The sequence below is a fragment of the Nycticebus coucang genome, chromosome 10 (genome assembly GCF_027406575.1).
Source record: "Nycticebus coucang isolate mNycCou1 chromosome 10, mNycCou1.pri, whole genome shotgun sequence".
Taxonomy (NCBI): Eukaryota; Metazoa; Chordata; class Mammalia; order Primates; family Lorisidae; genus Nycticebus; species Nycticebus coucang.
In genome coordinates, this window is record NC_069789.1 from 116,966,740 (window position 1) to 116,987,251 (window position 20,512).

A 20,512-nucleotide genomic window follows, 5' to 3' on the forward strand; every position below is an offset into this window, starting at 1 on the left:
TCAACAGGACCTTCTGCAATGATGGGAATATTCTAGACCTGTTCTGTCTCCTAATGGGAGCCACCAGCCACATGTGGCTATTGAGTATTAGATGTGGTGAGTGAGACTGAGGGACTGGATTTTGTTTTATTTTATCAAGTGAGTAAAATTGTATTGTAAATAAATTATTAATGTAATCACTCACTTGAGCTCAATTTATCAATTCTGTATCCCACGGCACAGCTTTATGCTATGAGCCCAGGATAATTCCAGGTCCTGGAAAGAGCTCAGCAATAGGTCTTTGCTTTCTTGGAGGTTACATTCCCATGTGTGGGGAAAAGAAAAAAAATAAATCACATAAGAGAAGCTCAGATCAAGGGCCAGGCACAGTGGCTCATGCCTGTAATCCTACCACTCTGGGAGGCCAAAGTGGAGGATGGCTTGAGCTCAGGACCCCATCTCTAGAAAAACTAGAAAAATTAGCTGAGTGTTATAGTGGGCACCTGGAGTCCCTGCTACTTGGGAGGCTGAGGCAGGAGGATCGCTTGAGCCATCTCCACCTGTATCATGGGGGTGTGAGGAAGAGAGCTGTGGGAAGACCAGGAGGAAGAGAATCCCAACATGACAACGCACAGAGGCAGGGGCAGCTCGGTGTGTCCATGCACCAGAGCAGGGAATTGAATGTATCAAGTGAGGGGGCAGAGGCAGGAAATGAGGTGAGGGAAGGCTTTGAATAGGGGGAGGAGGTGAAGGGTCTGGGGACAGGAGAATAATGCTTGCTGTGTTTTTGCCATATGTTGTTGAGTGAAGATTTATCTTTTGGTTGTTCTTGAGCTGAAGCATTAACCATTAGATCTTCAGGCTTCTCACTTGTACATACAACATCATTTTAATTTGGCAATCATCTTGGTAATAAGGGAGGTTGAACAGCTAAATCCGTCCCTGATGTCTGAGTGTAGTGAGAGAATGGTGGTAGTTGCCTGAGTGTTTTATTTAGAAGAAGAAGAGGAAGGGGTCAGAGAAGACAGAAAAAGAAAGGAGGGCACTGTGGGAGGCTGAGGCAGGTAGATTGCCTGAGCTCAGGAGTTCAAGACTAGCCTGAGTCAGAGCAACACCCTGTCTCCAAAAAAAATAGCTGGGCATTGCAGTGGGCACCTGTAGTCCCAGCTACTTTGGAGGCTGAGGCAAGAGGGTCACTTAAGCCCAAGAGTTTGAGATTGCTATGAGCTATGATGCCACGGCCCTCTACCTAGGGTGAAAAAAAAGAAAGAAAGAAAGAAGGAAGGAAGGAAGGAAGGAAGGAAGGAAGGAAGGAAGGAAGGAAGGAAGGAAGGAAAGAAAGAAGGAAAGAAGGAAAGGAAGAAAGGAAGAAAGGAAGAAAGAAAGAAAGAAAGAAAGAAAGAAAGAAAGAAAGAAAGAAAGAAAGAAAGAAAGAAAGAAAGAAAGAAAAGAAAGAAAGAAAAGAAAGAAAGAAAGAAAGAAAAGAAAGAAAGAAAGAAAGAAAAGAAAGAAAGAAAGAAAAGAAAGAAAGAAAGAACAAAGAAAAGGAAAGTTGGAGGGGAGAAGAACAACAACAAAAATCTGCCCCTGGGCTCAGAGGGAAATAGATTCTGTAATCAATTATTGATGTCTGCCATGGGCACTGGGAAGGAATAGTTGTGGCACTCTTGGCAGTGAATTTTCCACCCTCTGTTTACTTTCTAACTTATTTATTAATAATCTAGTAATTACCTACAAATATCCTATCTAAATCTGTGATTTCCCAGAAAGAGATGGCAGGCTGCAATTATTCCTAAATGTCCCTGGGCTGAAAGTCTGATCTTCCCACCATGAGACTCAACAGCCCAGCCTCCAACTTTTCCTGCCTTGCACATTCACCACCCCTCTTATTCTAGGAAGCCCCCAGGATTAATTTAGGATTCCTTTATTGGTGCTTATGTCACGTTTTCCTTCTGTTCTTCACAGGTGATTAAAGGAGATGAGAGACAGGATTCTAAAGGTGATTGTTTAAGCTTGAAAGACGCGACAAAAAAGACGAAGCATGTTCCAGCCTCAATATGGCAGTCATGCTCTGAAGATGTTTCTCCTCTCCCTGAAAATAGAAGCAAAGACCAGAGTTCAAGTAATAGTATGTATTGGCTCAGAATAGGATGTAATAAGAAAGTGACTTTGTTCTGATGTTTTCAGATTTTGCAACTAGTGGGAGCAGCTAAGCCAAGAGCAGTCACACACCCTCTGCCCCACCTGGCTCGTGGGGGCAGATAGATCAATGAACAAAGAGCCCCTTGACCTCACGTCTGTGGTGATAGTTCTGGTGGGAGAAGTACTTGCAAGGGGATGGTTCTGCTGTGATGGATAGAAGTGGAAGCTGTTCTTAGTCCTAGCCACAGACAGGAGCCCAGTGTGGGTGTTTTTTTAATGTCCAACCAGTTAAGATGGTATCCAGAGTCCCAAGCCCCACTCCTTTGCCTCTCCTCTGTTCTGGGAAGATGATTTTCACCACCAAGCCCAAGTTCAGTAAGAGTTGCTAATTCAGTGTCACCTATAAGCCACCTGCATTGTAAGGCCAAACGTTGCCAGAACCACCACAGTTTTCCATCCTGGAGGGAAAAGAAGTGGGGTTTCATTCACACATCTGATGAAAGAGCTTGTCTTTGCTTTGAGATTCCCAAAATTACAGACTGATTAGGGCAGTGGACCCATGCAGGAGGTCTACAGGGCATTCCCTTAGGCCAGCCAAGTACTGATGCTAGCCCAGGTAGAGAGCCAAAGGCACAAACTAGAACAAAAGAGGGTGGTGTTGGCTGTGGAGGTAGTTGATGACATAGGCTGCTGTGGGGGAGCAGGCCCCAAATGATGAAAGAAGAGAAGTTAAACCTCAGTTTTTCCTTGGCTGTCTACTCAGTGATGGGAGTGATGCATCGATAACATGGTACCTTGTTTGGGGGGGACCACTGAAGTCTAAGACATACCCTTCTCTAAGTTGCCTTTTCATATCATGTTCCAAAAATTCCATCTTACTGATCTTTCATACCCATAGCCTCCCATACTTGAGTCTTGAAATAATCTTTTTTCTTCCTTTCCTTTCCTTCCTCTTTCCTTCCCTCTTTCTTCCTTTCTCTCTTTTTGAGAAAGAGTCTCATTCTGTCACCCTGGCTAGAGTGCCATGGTGTCACAACTCACAGAAACCTCAAACTCTTGGGTACAAGTGATCTTTCTGCCTCAACCTCCTGAGTAGCTGGGACTACAGGTGCCCACTGTGATTCCTGACTATTATTTCTATTTTTAGTGGAGATGGGGTCTCGCTCTTGTCTGGGCTGGTCTTGAACTTATGAGCTCAGGTGATCTACCCACCCCACTCTTCCAGAGTGCTGGTATTACAGGCATAAGGCACTGTGCATGGCCAAGATGACACCTTTCTGAGTCAGAAAAAGTTTACCCATCTCCTCTCTGCCAGGGAAATTCTGATTTCTTCCAGCCTTCTAATTTGAGAAGGTGATCCACTCTCCCTTACTCCCCTCACCAATTCCAATGTATCTTTGGAAAGTGGAGCCCGCCTTGCACACTGGGAGAAACAGATCTCAGCTTCTTATCAGAGATGAATGAACACAATTTTGATTCCAGCTCTCACCTGAGCTTCAGCAGTACACCCAGGTGTGGTCCTGGTCATAGTTGTAGGAAGTCGCACACCACATGAGGTTCTCCTTTGATCCTTTGTTAGTGCAGTTATAATAATTCTTGTTTTTATAGTTGAATGGGAAGTGGCAGGGAAAGCCAGGAACCAGTGAGGATGTTCCTAGGGAGAAGAAGGGGGTGAGATAGAAGTTATTCACACTGTAGTCGGGGTGAATAGTCAGGGCCCACCCCAGATTCAAACTGGGTAATCTCTGTGTTGGTTGTGTTGTTTTGGGGCCATGCTCAGAGGCTCCCATTGGAGACCTGAATTCTAACCTAATCCTAAATGTCAGAAGAACATTGCCCGAGTGATTCTCCTCCCTCAGAAGTCATATGAGTTTAGGGCTTGGGAAAGGGTGAGGAATAGAGTGGAGGAGTGGAGTGGGGAAGAGACAGAGTGAAACCATGGGGGGTCCTGGGGACAGAGAGACAAAGGACATTCTGTCACCAGGGGGACCAGGGAGTGGGCAGAGTTTGTCTCAGAGGATGAATTTCAATGGAATTTCATTTTCCATGGATTCCATAATAAAATTTATTTTTAACCCCCAAATCAATACTCATGGTGCTTCTGTGGTTATTTTTGGAGACACACAGAGGATGAAAAATTTGAGTCATCAGTGTTCATGACCTCAGCTGAGGGAGAAGGAGGCTCTGCCTGTTCCTCCTGGCTCTTGTGCTATGAGTAAGTGCCCTTTTTCAGTCTAGTCTAGTACAATGTTTTTCAAATTTTCATGCTTTTTTTGCTGGTAATTTTACCATTTAAAATAGCACCCAAGCATGGTATTGAAGTGCTGTCTGGTATTCCTAAGCAGGAGAAGGCTGTGATGTGTCTTATGGAGAAAATCTGCATGTTAGAGAAGCTTTGTTCAAGTGTGAGTTGTAGCACTGTTGGCTATGAATGAATCAATAGCATGTGTATTAAATAAGGTGTCTTCAAGCCAGGCACAGTAGCTCATGCCTGTAATCCTAGCAATCTGGAAGGCCAGGGCAGGTGGATTGCTTGAGCTCAGGAGTTCAAGACCAGCCTGAGATAAAATGAAGCCCTGTTTCCACTAAACATAGAAAAACTAGCTGTGTGTCATGGTGGGAGCCTATAGTCCCAGCTAATCAGGAGGCTGAGACAAGAGGATTGCCTGAGCCCAAGAGTTTGAGATTGCTGTGAGCTATAATGCCACAGAACTGTATCCAGGGTGACAGAGTCACTGTCTCAAAAAAGATAAAAGTGTCTTCAAACAAGGTTATGTATTGATTGCTGAACAAAAATGTCATGACCAGAGGCCAGTAGAGACCTAAGCCTGTGTTTTTCCTAAGAGTAGAGGTTCCTGAGTTACTAATTTGGTGTTTGGAGTGACATCATAGAACCTTACTACCTTGAGTGATGAGAAGCAACTGTATCTCCCCGTGTGAATCATTCTCACTTCTAGCTGACAAATGGCCAGTGGGGAGCCTTTCATTGAACATCCCCAGATACAGTGGCTGGAGACCCATGTCACTTATAAGGAAATGAAGATATGAAGAAGAGCCTCATCCCTGAAAAAAATGACACCAAACAGGACATGCTCATGGCTGCCCAAGAGTAGAACCAGGAAGATACACTGTCCATATTACATTTTTCTTTAGCTAGGATTTCTTCCCGGATCAGCCAACCAAATCTAGCTTTGCTATTATTTTGTGAACAAAAAGTACCAACCCTTGAAATAAGGGCAAAAGTTGCCACATGACCTTTAAATGTCATCTTAGAACACTGTCTAACCATCGGTAAAGATCATCTGATGTTCTAGCTCAGAGTCAACAAATTCTTTGTGTAAATATCTTTGGCTTTGTGCATCACATGGCCTCTGTGTCTCCATGGTAACTACTTAATGCTGCTGTTGCAGTTGAGAAGCAGTCACAGTCATTCCACAAATGGATGGACATGGCTGTGTTCCAATAAAACTTTATATGTGGATGCTGAAATTTTAATTTCATATAATTTTCAACCTGTCACAAAATATTCTTCTTTTCATTTGTTTCCCCAATCATATAAAAATGTAAAAACTATTCTTATTTATTTATTTAGTGACAGAGTCTCACTCTGTAGTCCCAGGCTAGAATACAGTGCCCACATAGCTCATAGCAATCTTAAACTCTTGGGCTGAAGTGATCCTCTTGCCTCAATCTCTCCAGTAGCTGGGACTTCAGGCACCTGACACAATACCCAGCTAGTTTTTCTATTTTTAGTACAGATGGGGTCTTGCTCTTGCTCAGGCTGGTCTGGAACTTTTGAGCTCAATCAATCCTCCTGCCTTGGCCTCTTGGAGTGCTACGACTACAGGAGTGATCCATTGCTCCTGGTCCATATGATAAGTTTTTAAAAATCCTATCACTCTTGATGAGACAGCATGTACTTACTCTATATTTGCATGAGAGTTGGGTGTTGAAAATTTTTATATTGGCACCTTTCTCTTTCTCTTAAAGCCTGTTTTTGTAACATTGTTTAAGCTAATTTGTTCATGAGGGCAGCAGCCTGTCTACACTATTCATCACTGGATCTCTGGTGTCCTGCATAGTGTTGGGCACCTGCCTTGGCAGGTGTCTGTCCAGTGGAATGACTGAACAATCCTACCCGTGCCCATCCTCTCCCCCAGATTACTGGTGTCGGCGCAGAGACTCCATTTTCCATCCTTGTCCATGTTCTCCGTGGTTGGGCACCAGAGCTTGTTGCTTTCATCCTCAAGGCATTCAGAGATCACATTATTTCTGTAGGTGGAGGGGAAGATGCAAGGTTTGCTGAAAGAATTTCCTCCATACTCTGAAAACAATCATGAGAAGGTTACAGGTCAGGAAGAGGAAGTGAAAAAGACTTCTGTTTATCACACACAAACTACATGCCACACTCTATCTCAGGAAAGGCAATAAATGACATCAAACCCGCTGTGTTGACCACCTGGGGGACTATAACAAACTGGTCAACATACATTGGCGGTCAACATATGGCACTAGGCCTACGTACTGGTATGTACATGTGGTGCACGTCCAGTCTATGAAACTTAAGGAGATGATCAATGTGGGAGGGTGGTCAATTATAGAGGTTCTACTGCACTTCCATCTTATGGGTAAGGGTAAACCAAAATCATCCACACTCACACAGGTTGCTATCTACCTCAATATGACTTTCCTGTTCCGCTGTTGTCTTCAACTTGACTCTACTAATCAAGGAATTCTTGCCCAGAAAGATAAAAGTTGAATATACTTTTATTGTTTACTGCAGAAACATCTTGTAAAACTATTTAAATAAGCATTCAGTAGACTGTATCTTTGATACACTGTTTACTCTTCAAGATTCTTTGAAACCCTATCCTCTGTAACTTCACCTTTCCATGCCCACCAGCCTGAAACCATTAATTCATTATCTGTACCCACTCCAGTCCACATCCCCACATGGGAAGACCCAAGACGTCATCTATATCCTGACTTTGCCCTCCCCACTTCAAGATGCTATTAAGACTGTCACATAATTGCCCTTATTTCAGTAAGCAATCAACTTGGTCTTGCCCAAAGAAGAGGCTTTTTTGGTGGTGTTTTAGGGAGAGCCATATTTTGACTAATGGGTTAGACTTTAGGGACAATGGTGACAAATGATTAAGAGCAAAAATTCTAAAGGTTAGGGCAGCGCCTGTGGCTCAGTGAGTCGGGCGCCAGCCCCATATACCAAGGTGGTGGGTTCAAACCCGGCCCCAGCCAAACTGCAACAAAAAAATAGCCGGGCATTGTGGTGGGAGCCTGTAGTCCCAGCTACTCTGGAGGCTGAGGCAAGAGAATCGCATAAGCCCAGGAGTTGGAGGTTGCTGTGAGCTGTGACACTATAGCACTCTACCGAGGATGACAAAGCGAGACTCTGCTTTAAAAAAAAAAAAAAATTCTAAAGGTTAGGGCAGCGCCTGTGGCTCAGTTAGTAGGGTGCCGGCCCCATATACCAAGGGTGGCAGGTTCAAGCCCGGCCCCAGCCAAACTGCCACTAAAAAATTGCCAGGCACTGTGGCAGGTGCCTGTGCTCCTAGCTACTTGGGAAGCTGAGGCAAGAGAATCACCTAAGCCCAGGAGTTGGAGGTTGCTGTGAGCTGTAACGCTACAGCACTCTACTGAGGGTGATAAAGTGAGACTCTGTCTCAAAAAAAAAATTCTGAAGGTTAGATTTTCTAGCATCAAATAACAGCTCTGCCACTTAACAAATGAACTTCTATGAACTTCAGTTTCCCCATCCATAATATGGGGCTAACAATCAGACTTATCTCATAGGATAAATGAATTATTTTACGTGAAGTGCTTAGAACACTGCCTGGCACATGGTAAATGCTTTCTAAAAGTTCACTCTATTGTGATCATTATTATTTTATTATCTAACAGCTGGTAAAGGCAACAGCAGAAGTCTAACTCAGGTCTGACTTTTGATTAGTGACTCAGAAGATAGTGGAAGAGGAATTCACATTTCTTGGGAACCACAATAGATCCTGTATGAAAGTGAACTCCAATCTTTATAAAAACTCCATGAAGTCAGCCTTAGCATCCTCATTTTGCAGATAATAAAAGTGACCAAGAAATTTAATAACTTTCTCAACATAATGGGGGAACCAGAGCTAAAATCTACCCTTTCTTGAGCATTTGTGCTTTATATAAATTCTAATCTGTTACCCCATCAGAACTGGGTATAAGGAACTTGGATAGCACTATGGATAAATGGAAGTTTGGATATTAAAGTTAGCGTTTAAGTTATAGTAAGCTTTGGACTTAGAACTATATACAGTGTTATATTATCATAAAACAAATATCTTTCTTAATCTGCCCATTTGGTTTAGGGTTAAAAATGGCTAAAGTGTATTAATGATAGAATTTAAAGTAAAAAGTAAAGATGGAAAAGATTTGGACTAAGATGAAAAATTATTATAGGCTAAGGTCAGGTGGCTCGCTCACACAGGTAATCCTAACATTTTGAGAGACTGAGGTGAGAAGATTGCTTAAAGCCAGGAGTTCAAGACCAGCCTAAGCAATAGCAAGACCTCGTCGCTACAAAAAACTGGAAAAATCAGCCAGGTGTGGTGATGTGAGCCTGAAGTCCCAGCTACTCAGGAGGCTGAGGCAGGAGGATCACTTGAGCCTAGCAATTTGAGGTTGCAGTGAGCTATGATGATGTCACTGCACTCTAGCCTCAAAAAAATTAGATTAAACATTAGGACAAAGTTATTAGGAGATTTAAGGATAAAGTTGGTTTAGAGTTAAAGACACAAGTGATGGATGCTAGAGCTAGAATAAAATTAAGGTTTAGTTGGAATTAGGATTTTTTGAGTGTTAAAGAAAGAACATAATTAAGATTTTTATGTAAGAATAAATGTGCCCATAAACAAGTACCTTGCATGCATTTTAATCTCTGTGGAGGCAATAATACTTAATAAGAGAGAGTAGATTTTGGAACCATATGGACTTGACATTGCCTGGGACCGTGACCTTGAGAAGGATTTTTTTACTGAGACCATTTATTGAGTAGGTGAGGAGGAAAAGATCTCATAGAACTGCCATGGAAAGATTCAACAGAATATTATACACAAAGCTTCTAGAGTCTAGCACAGAGAGGGCACTGAATGAACAGAAAAGATCTCATAGAAATTGCCATGGAAAGATTCAATAGGATATCATAGACAAAGCTTCTGGATCAGAGTCTAGCACAGAGAGGGCACTGAATGCACATTGGTCACTACTCTGTTAGGATTAGGCATGGAATAGAGTTAAGATTCAATGTGAAGCTGCACTGAAGTGCAGGTAGCGTCCATTGATCAGTGAATCTGGCTATTGTCAACTCTAGAAAGAGAAATACTCAAACACGAGCATTGGGACTACAGCTCATAGTTTTAGCTCTGAGGACGCTTGCTTCTTTTTGCAGTCAGTGGGGACTGGAGGATCTGGGGCTGCCACAGTGCACATTCTGAGCAGATGGGCAGACACTTGGTCCTGGAAACACCTCCCCTCCTTGCTCTGTTCTCCATCCTGCCCAGTCCCACCCCTCTAGGAGGATCACTGCGTCCCGTCTCCTTCTCACCACACACCATGTCCTCCCTTGCTCCAGCGACTCACCATTTGTTTCACAGAACTTCCACTGCTGCTTCTCATCAAAGCTGGAGGTGACTGAGCACCACAGCCTTCCAAACAAGCTGCCTTCTGTGATACAGCTGTTATAGGACTTTCCTCGGTAGAGGAAGGGGAAGACGCATCGTGGGTAATCTGTTCAGAAGAGAGTTCAGGAGTGGCTCAACTTCCTATAGTTGTTCACAGGACACAGTTATTTAATAATCAATCAACCATCAAACAGGACAAACATCAGATTTGGAAAAGACCTTATGAGTTCATTTCATCAAGCATTTAGTGAAGCCTATTCCACATATGGCCGACTCTTGAAAAACAGGGATTTGAACTGCACAGATCCACTTATACATGGATTTTTTTTCAATGAAACTTACACTGAGTGTGCCTGTCTCTCCTCCCTCCCCTTCCACCTCCTCCAGAGCTTCCTTCTCTGCCACTCGGAGACAGCAAGAAGAGCAACCTTCCTCTTCCTCCTCATCCTCAGCCTACTCCACTCAATTAATAGTAAAATACGTTTTCTCTTCCTTCAGATTTTCTTTCTTTCTTTCCTTTTTTAAAAAATTTGAGACAGAGTCTCACTCCATCACTCTGGGTAGAGTGCTGTGGAGTCATAGCTCACAGCAACTTCAAACTCTTGGGCTCAAGTTATCCTCCTGTCTCAGCTCCCCGAGTAGCTGGGACTATAGGCTTCCGCCATGAGGCTCTAATAGTTTTTTTATTTTTAGAGATGAGGTCTCCCTCTTACTCAACCTGGTCTTGAAACTTCTGATTTTCTCAATAACATTTTCTTTCTCTAGCTTGCATTATTGTGTAAATATAGTATATAATACATAGAACATGTAGAAATATCTGTTAATCAACTATTTATGTTATTAGCAAGGCTCCCAGTCGACAGTAGACAAAAGTAGTTAAGTTTGGGGGGAGTCAAAAATTATATGTGAATTTTGTCTCTGTGTACAAAAACACCCAGAAATCATGTAATTGTCAAAATCTTGGGTTTGAAAAAAAAAAGTTCTCTCTCAAATGCCTTTTCTCTTATACTCTGTTTCTTTTATCCTTGTTAATTTAGGAAATAAAGAGAGAGACAAAGAATCTAATGGTTCCATTTAGTCAACTGGTCTCACAATATTACAAGACCCCTATCTAGAAAGCACCATTTTAAACATTATCATTATTAAAATTATTATTCATTATTAAGATTGAGTGTCTGGCCTCCCAGAGCACTTTCTATGCTCACACACGTGTTGTGTTATAATTTGTCTGCAAAAATATGATCATATTGGCCAGGTGGGGCAGCTCATGCCTGTAATCCCAGCACTCTGAGAGGCCAAAGCAGGAGGATCACTTGAGCTCAGGCGTTCAAGACCAGCCTAAGCAATAGTGAGACCTTGTCTCTGTTAAAAATAGAAAAATTAGTCAGGCCTTGTGGCAGGTGCCTATAGGTCCCAGATACTCAGGAGGCTGAGGCAAGAGGATCTCTTGAGCCCAAGAGTTTGAAGTTGTTATTAGTTATGACACCACAGCCCTCTACACAGGGTGACAAAGTGAGACTCTGTCTCAAAAAAAAGGAAAAAAATATGATCATGGCACACACAGTCACATGTTCTCTTTTGTAATCTTCCCTACTCAGAAACCCACTGGCAGGGGATGATGTGAGGCCACTCACCTTCCGTAGTACAGTACTTCCATCTGCCGTCATACACTGCTCTGGTTGCACACCAATGGGAAAAGCTATTGGTTTTTGTGCAACTGAAGTAAATAGACCCCTTGTAGATGAAGGGAAAGACACATGTTTCTGTCTTATCTGAAGAACAGAAGGACAAAACAGGAAGATATAATCACAGTGAATGAGCAAAGAATGAGTCTTGGTTCAGCTCTTGCTTTGGTCTGAATGTTTGTGTCTCCCCTTCCTCAAAATTCAAATGTTGAAATCCTAACCCCTATGCTGGGGCCTTTGGGAGGTCAGCATCCTCATGACTGGGATTAGAGTCCTTATACAAGAGACACCAGAGAGTTAGTTATTCCCTTCCATCCTATGGGGACACAGCAAGAAGGTACCATCTATGAACCATGAAGCAGGCCCTCATCAGAAACCAGATCTGCAGGTTCCTGTATCTTCTCAGCCTCCAGAACTGTGCAAAACAGATTTTTGTTTTTCTAAGCTACCTGATCTGTAGCTTCCATCCCAAGCAGATTGAGACAGTTATCATGGCAGTCTAGGGTACATGCCTAGGCTTACTATCCAACTTCTTATGTGTCACCTTACACATAAGAGGGAGTCTAGTGTGTGTTTGGACTAAGAGTACTGAAAAGAGTTTCATAGACAATGAAGGCAACCAAGAGATATTGTTCCCCCAAACCCCTGTTTCTCAGAGTATAGAATGGGTGCCATGTTATACAAGATACATTTCGGTGGATCACAAGATCTCATTTGGTAATGTAGGGACACAGGTGAAATAATTTTGAAACACAGACTGGAAAACAAAAATCCTTTTCCAACTGTCCTTTCAGTCTTTCTGATCATGCAAAAGAGCAAGCTTCAGTTTAATGCCAGTATTTCTCTAATGCCAATATTTCTAATACTTAATAAACCCCTTATTTTGCAAAAAAGAGGACAGGATTCAGGCCCAAAGTCTTATTTAGACAATAGTATTTAGTAGAATTTAATAATAGGATTTTGTTTTCATGGTATGGCATTTATTTTTAGTTGTACTTCCTATTTATAGCTAGTGGTACTGCTTTTTTATATTCTAATCCCAATATTAACTATTCTTTTAAAGTTAATATATTGAAGTGAAGGAAAGCAGGCAAATTTAAGGAAAAATAATGAGTAAATAATAGCACTGGGTGCATGCAGGTGTGGCAAATATTGAGTGGGTCACACTTGAACCAGTAGAGGTGAAAAACACATCTTTGATCTTTTTACTTTTCTGTATGAGGACAAAATCTTTGTCTTCTTCACAATGCATCCACACAACCCAGATTAGTGACTTGCTCAGGAAACAACTGACAGAATAAAATAAATTCAGAAAATGCCACATGAAATAGAGTTAAACAGGTTTTTTTCCTTTAAAATTTTTTTTTATTTTTAATTATTATGGGTGCATAATAGTTGTACATAGTTGTACATATTTGGGGGTACATGTGTGCATGTGATGTTTTGATACAGGCATACAGGTGATGATCAAATCAGGGCAAGCATTTATCATTTTTTTGGGTTAAGAACCTTCCAAATCCATTTATTTTTTAGTTATTTTAAAATATATGATAAAGTACTATTGACTATAATCAGCCTGTTGTGCTGTTGAATCACCCCTACTTTATCCCCTCTCTTCACTACCCTTCCCAGCCTCTGGTTACCATCATTCTCCTCTCTATCTTCATGGGTTCAATTTTTAAAATTTTTAGCTCCTAGGCTGGGTGCGGTGGCGCATGCCTGGAATGGAGGTGAGGCAGGTGGATTGCTTGAGCTCAGGAGTTCAAGACTAGCTTGAGCAAGAGCAAGACCCTGTCTCTTCTAAAAAATAGAAAAAAAAAAAAAATAGCCAGGCGTTGTGGCAGGTGCCTGTAGTCCCAGCTACTTGGGAGGCTGAGGCAAGAGGATCACTTGAGCCCAAGTGACTGAGGTTGCTGTGAGCTATGATGACTCCCTAGCACTCTAGCCTGGGAAACTGAGCAAGACTCTGTCTTAAAAAAAAAAAAAAGAAAGAAAGAAAAAAGAAAAAATTTTAGCTCCCACCTATAAGTAAGAACGTGTAATTTGTCTTTCTGTACCTGGCTTATTTCACTTAACATATTGTCCCCCAGTTCCATTCATGATGCTACAAATGACAGGATTTCATTCTTTTCTGGAGCTGAGTAATATTCCATTTGTACATGTACCATATTTTCTTTATCCTCCATTAATGGGCATTTAGGTTGATTTCATATCTTGGCTATGGTAAATAGTGTGGCAATAAACATCGGAATTACAGGTATCTCTTTAATATACTTATTTACCTCTTTTGGTTATATACCCACCAGTGGGACTGCTAGATTATATGGTAGTTTTATTTTAAATTCTTGAGCTTTTTTTTTAGACAGAACCTCAAGCTGTTGCCCTGGGTAGATTGCTGTGACATCACAGCTCACAGCAACCTCCAACTCCTGGGCTCAAGCAATTCTTTTGCCTCCACCTCCCAAGTAGCTGGGACTACAAGCACCCACCACAATGCCCGGCTATTTTTTTGTTGCAGCCGTCTTTGTTGGCGGGCCTGGGCTGGATTCAAACCCGCCAGCTCAGATGTATGTGGCTTGAGCCACAGGCACCGAGCCATAGAATTTTTTTCCCCAGAAATTTCTATACTGTTCTCCACAGCAGCTGTATTAATTTACATTTCCATCAGTAGTGTATGAGGGTTCTCCTTTTTCCACATCCTCACCAGCATTCTTTATTGTCTGATTTACAAAAAGCCATTTTAATTGGGGTGAGAAGATATCTAATTGTGGTTTTTATTTACATTTCTCTGATGACTAATGATGTTGAACATTTTTTCATATACCTGTTGGCCATTTATATGTCTTCTTTTGAGAAATGTGTATGCAGATCTTTCACTCATTTTTATATTGAATTATTTGATTTTTTTATTGAACTGCTTATATATTTTAGTTAATAATTCCTTGTCAGATGGGCAGTTTGCAAATATTTTCTTCCATTCTGTGGGTTGTCTTCTCACTTTGTTCATTGTTTCCTTTGCAGAAGCTTTTTAGCGTAATGTAATCTCATTGGTCTATTTTTGCTTTGGTTGCCCGTGCTTTTGAGGTCTTACTCAGGAAATCACATCCTGGAATGTTTTCCTAATGTTTTCTTCTAGTAGTTTCGTAGTTTCAGGTCTTAGATTTAAGTCTGTAACTGATTTTGATTTTATTTTTGTATAGTGAGACATAAAGGTCTAGTTTTATTCTTCTGTATGTGAATATCCAGTTTTGCAAGCACAATTTATTAAACAGACTGTCTTTTCCCAATGTATATTCTTGGCGCCTTTGTTGAAAATGAGTTCACTACAAGCGTGAGGATTCATTTCTGTGTTCTCTATTCTGCTCCATTGTTCAATGTGTCTGGTTTTTATGCCAATACCATGCTGTTTTGGTTACTACAGTTTTGTGGTATAATTTGAAGTTAGTTAATATGATTCCTCCAGCTTCATTCTTTTTCCTCAGGATAACTTTGGCTATTGTGGGCTTTTTGTAGCTTCTTATAAATTTTGAGATTAATTTTGGTATTTCTGTGAACAATGCCATTGGCATTTTGGTAAGGGTTGTATCAAATCTGTAGATTGATTTGAGCAGTATGACCATTTAACACTATTGATTTTTCCCATCCATGAGCATGAACTATTTTTGAATTACTTTGTGCGTCCTCTTCCATTTTTTATTAATGTTTTATAGTTTTCACTTTCACTTCTCTGATTAAGTTTATTCCTATGTATTTTATTCTATTTGTAGTATTGTAAAAAGGATTACTTCTTGGTTCATTTCTCAGATTTTTCACTTAAACAAGTTCTTTAATGAAGGGCTCATGAAAAGATTTGATTTGCAAATAAGAACTGAAGTATAGAGTATATTGAATTGTCTTTTTTCCCCCACCACTCAAAAGCTTTAGAAAATAATCATCCCTGAAATACATATCAAGAAATGCTGTTCTACCTCAAATTCCTCATTACACAAGGACCCACGCAACAATAGTACATAACTTAAAGTTAATGCCTTTTTAAAAAATTAGAACTGGGTTAAGAGCTCAGCTTTCTTATCTGCTAGTCCAGGGTCACAACTTTCCTCCTTGCCACCATCTCATTTGTTTTCTACTTCTATCCCTCCCTCAAAAATATAGTGGAAGTAGAGCGCCATGAGTGAAATACTCTGATGAGTGATCTGTGTGCATGCAATAGATTGTGGATGAAAATGATGCTTCCTATTTCCTGGCTTAAAAAAAGAAAGTTTCAGGAAATCCTCTGTGCTATTTTCTTCCTCTGCCAGCTGAATATAGGACAACCATTATCAATTGAGAATGAGGGCAGTTATGACCCTAGACAATGTTGAGAGACATTTTTGGTTGCTACAACTGGCAGAGGGAGGAGGCTAGTGGCTGCTACTGGTGTCTATAAGGTAGAGGCCAGCAATGTTGCTAAACATCCTACCGTGCACAGGATAGCTCCCCACAGCAAAGATGGTGCTGAGGTTGAGAAACTCTGATAAAGAGGACTATGCAGAGAACATAAAGGTCCTGATGTTTGAGGGTCATTACAACAGTCCACCCTCTACTAATATAGATGGATAAGACATAATCTCTGACTTTGAGATCTAGTAGCCCTATTCCTTGTGCCTGATTAGATTCTTACCCTGCATAATCTGCAGTTGGTCATGGTGAGGATGAGGGATGTGTGGGAGAGAATGGAGAAGCCAGATTTTTCTTTTGAGCTGCACCCATGGGTTGATGCAATTAAAAATCCTTAAATGTCATGTCATGTTCCACCTCCATTTTTCAGAACTGTGTGGTATTGTTTTGTAAAGTTTAAACCAGTTTAAATCTGGAGGGTGCTTAGAAAAGTACCTGGATCATGGCTGCTGCTTAACTAATATTAGCTACCATCATCATTATCATCATCATCATCGATACTTTTTCTCAACTACGTACACCACTGAGTATATGGGATACTATGATGGGGGTGGGGCAGATATCCCTGTAACATGGTATTGAGATTATTTGGGGGAGTTGTTAGTAAGAATCAGTACATAATGAATACTATTAGCCATCTGCAAAGTAATCTAGCAGATGGCCTAATCTTCTTAACTGAGTTACAATCCTCCATAATCCAGACCCTGCTGACCTGACTGTTCTCACTCCCTGGTTAACATGTCCTTGACCTTACCCCATGTTCTTTCTTATCTTTGGGGTTTCGCTCATGCCTTTCATCCTACCTTGAACTACCTCTCATTCATTCCATACTTTGGTCCCTACTACTCATCCATAAAGACTTGGTTCAGTTGGGTCAATGCTCTTCCTCATGCTTATAATACTCAGAGCTACTCTCTATCGACATAATTTACCAATTAAAAAAATTCTATCATTTCCATTCACTGTCAACTCTTTGAGTGGAGAACCTAGGTTTTATTTATTGCTGCATTCCTGGTCCATAACACAGATCCTCTAACTTTGAGATTGCTCAATAAATGTATATTGTATTTTTCTGTAAATATGTGCAGAAGGGACTTGGGGATACCAAATTCAACCAGAGGAATGTGGGTGGGTCTCAGGGAGGCATGCAACTATAAATAGAAAGTTGACATTCCTTCTCTGAATTAACTGTGAGTTCACTTGTCAGTTGTTTTGAGAACTTAGAACATTAGGAAAATAATTGTATGTTCTTATGGTTGAGATGGCTGTGTGTTCACCAAAATCAGCATCTACTTCCTACCAAAGGCACTGCTAGACTATATCTTCCAACTTGCTTGCAGCTACATATCATATGAGTTACGGCCAGTGAAAGTGGGAGGAAGTGAAGTTACATCACTTCCTGGCATGGCATAAACAACAGCAACAACAACCTTCTCCAAGGTCCTCCAGATTCTCTTGATCCTTCCCTATCAGCTAAAATCAAAAAATCTTTAGAAGACTCTGAAATTCTAGGGGATGGTGGTGCCACAAGATGGAAGGAGCTTGGATCCCTGAGTGACCATGTGGAACTGTGTTTGCTGACCAAGTGCAGCCTCATTGGTCTTTGCAGGAGCAAGAAAATAAAATGGTATTGTGTTAACCTGATCAGAGTTTGGAGTTTGTTTGATACAATAGCTATTATCAATGCCCTAATGTATACATACTTTTTAAATACAAATTTGTGTTTTCATGGACTCTAATGCTCATGTGGTGATCCCAGGCTAAAAATCTTTGAAATAAAGAATGTGACCATTACAAAGGGGCTTTTTGGGGTTAAAGCACATGAATATGTGAGTGTTTCTTGAGGCTTATCTAAAGGAGAAGGATTTATCAGGCAGAAAAGGATTCTAATTGTGGAGAATGCCTCACCATGGCTTGAGTGAACTATATACAATCAAGTCTTTCTTTGTTCTCTTTTTGTGCTTGTGATAGTCTTTTGTTTGTTAATTTAGATACCTAGACACATTAAGAATATAATTAGGGCATTCAAGGATTCAGTTTATGGGAATTATATAGCCTGCCTTTTTATTTAACAAATTCACATTTCCTCTACCATCTACTGAGCATTATGAAAGATGTTTATCTATTATTTTACTTAATCTTTCCAATAACCCCATGAGATAAATGCCTCTATTTTTCTTTTATAGTCTGGGAATTGACTTTGGAGAGGTTATATTGCTTGACCAAGAGTACAGAAAAGGACCAGGTGCAGTGCCTAATGCCTGTAATCCTAGCACTCTGGGAGGCTGAGGCAGGTGGATTGCCTGAGATCAGAATTTGAGATCAGCCTGAGTAAAAGTAGACCCCATCTGTACTAAAAAAAATAGGAAAAATTAGCTTGGCTTTTTGGAATGTGTCTGTTGTCCTAACTACTTGGGAGACTGAAGCAAGGGGGTCATTTAAGCCCAAGAATTTGAGGTTGCTGTGAGCTATGATGACACTCTGGCACTCTACCAAGGGCAACAGAGTGAGAATCTGTCTCAAAAAAGAAAAAAAAAAAGATAGAAAAACTAGCTGTCTCTGAAGTTCAAGATACTCAGGAGGCTCAAGCAAGAGGATCACTGGAGTCCAAGAGTCTGAGGTTGCTGTGAGCTATGATGGCGTCACAGCACTCTACCCTGGGTGACAGAGACTCTGTCCCCACCTCCCACCCCACCCCAACAAAAGATTAGCAAGAAGAAAAGAAGTGGCAGTTCTGTCTGAGGTCTGTCCTTCTGAGATATCTGCTAAGCCATGTCCTCCCTGCTTGGTTTCAGGAACCTTTACTTTGGCCCATTCATTCTTTCCCAATTTTAAGTCCTCCTTCCCCATTGCTTTCCAGTGTACTTACCTCCATTTGTCTCATAGGAATAGAGGAGGAAGGTCGTCCATCCCAACAAGTAACTGGACCATCGGTTCATCTCGCTGGCCTCTTCTCCCTGGATTGAAAGAAGACAACAATTTTGCTACCACAGGTCCCCTTTCTTTTCCCACTAGCTTTCAGCTTTGATGTCACAAATGCCATTTTTCTTTGTATCACTATACAGTAATAAAACAAAACATCTTATTTTTGCAGAAGACAAAAAATATATTCGGTCATGCACTACAAAATGATATACTGAATAATGGTTGACAACAGATAGGACAGTGGTTCTCTAAGATGATAATACCACATTTTTTCTGTAGGTACATAAATACTTACCATTGTGTTACAATTGACTACAGTCTTCAGTACAGTAACATGCTGTACAGGTTAGCAGTCCAAGAGCAACAGACTGTACCATATAGCCTAGGTGTGTAGTAGGCTACATCATCTAGGTTTGCAAAAATTTTCACTCTGATGTGACAGTTCTTAAGCTCCATACAGCACTTCCCCCTTATAGGCTTTTGTCTTCTCCTCTTCAGAGGTTAATAACTCCTGCCTCTCACTGTTGCTATGAGAGTTGAACTGGACTCTGATGTGAAAACACTTTTAAATCGTAAATTGTTAGTTGCATTTATTAGTTATTAAAGTGAAGGTCAGGACAGGTTAAGGGAGACAGCAGATGGCACCAACTCAACAAATTCAGATCATGGGCTGGCAACGAAAAACCTAGAGCAATTGATTCAAGGGTAGGTGGCGCCCCTGAGCACCGGAATCCCAGACCATGCCTCAAATTTTCTTTTCTCCCAACAGAGTATAGCTCTTATGGCACATAATGGAGCATTCTTTCTCCTTTCTCTTGTTACTCTTCCTTGAAGCCTTTACTCCTAACCACCACACCATACCTCAAACGGGCCACAACCCTATTCCCTACTGGCCGATGGTTCAGACCCTGGAGTCAAACCTCCCTTTGACAGCAGAGGCGAATGATTCATGTTCAAATCCTGACTCCACTGCTTACCAGCTTGATGACACGGAAGGATGTTACTTGAATTTTCAGAGCCTTAGCTTCCTCGTATGGAAACATGGGGATACTAATTCTGTCTGCCACTCAGGCTTGTTATGATGACTAATTGTATCATCATAACAAGAAAAATAATAGATAAAACTCTTTAAGTGCTACACACTGCTCTAAGTTCATCATAATTGTTGGGGATGGGGGGCAGTTTCAGAGACCCCAGCCCCGGTCCAGGTTTTTTCTAGGTACTGCTAGGAAAGCAGCTCCCAGAAACCGAAAAGCACTTTGCCTTGGCCAATGCAAAAAAGGAGGAGGAGGAAGAGGAGGAGGAAGGGGAGGGGGAGGGAAAGAAGGAGGAGAAGGAGAGGGAGAAGGAGTTAGGCAAAAGCAGTGGAACCTGGGCAACAAGTGGAAGTCACACAGCAGTTGCAGCAATTAGCCACGTTTTATTGTGTAATTTTATAAATAGATAGAACACACCTGAGAGGGCTGTGTGGGTCTCTTCCTCCAGAATGAGAAAGGAACCCTTATAATTTTCCCTCAGACTATTTATTTTCCTAGCCCCAGTTTTGCTACACCTATTTCTAATATTTATGTATTTCTAAACTCATGTTTGGGCATTTCTCATGTTATACATATCCTATCCCATAACAGTTCCCACAATTCCATTTTAATTGTATATGTGGGTGAT

The 20,512-nt window shown here is 41.2% G+C and overlaps 1 protein-coding gene across 1 annotated transcript; it reads right to left on the reverse strand.

The window, feature by feature from the left end:
- Positions 1-3,617: 3,617 nt before the first annotated feature.
- ELSPBP1 (epididymal sperm binding protein 1) lies at positions 3,618-18,861 on the reverse strand. The gene is made up of 6 exons (XM_053607641.1): positions 18,788-18,861; positions 17,831-17,835; positions 11,435-11,563; positions 9,760-9,906; positions 6,287-6,445; positions 3,618-3,775 (listed from the first exon to the last, which is right to left on the reverse strand). Exons 1-6 carry the CDS (start codon positions 18,859-18,861, stop codon positions 3,618-3,620), a joined length of 672 nt encoding a protein of 223 aa, XP_053463616.1.
- Between the last annotated feature and the right edge of the window lie 1,651 nt (positions 18,862-20,512).

What these genes read in the sequence shown, in the direction of transcription:
- ELSPBP1 (XM_053607641.1), bottom strand. Translation starts at nt 18,861, where the DNA reads ATGAACCGATGGTCCAGTTACTTGTTGGGATGGACGACCTTCCTCCTC. An exon ending in GAAGTACTGTACTACGGAAG is followed by an intron (nt 9,907 to 11,434) that starts GTGAGTGGCCTC and finishes TCTTCTGAACAG; the next exon opens with ATTACCCACGATGCGTCTTC. An exon ending in GAGTCTCTGCGCCGACACCA is followed by an intron (nt 3,776 to 6,286) that starts GTAATCTGGGGG and finishes TCTTCTCCCTAG; the next exon opens with GAACATCCTCACTGGTTCCT.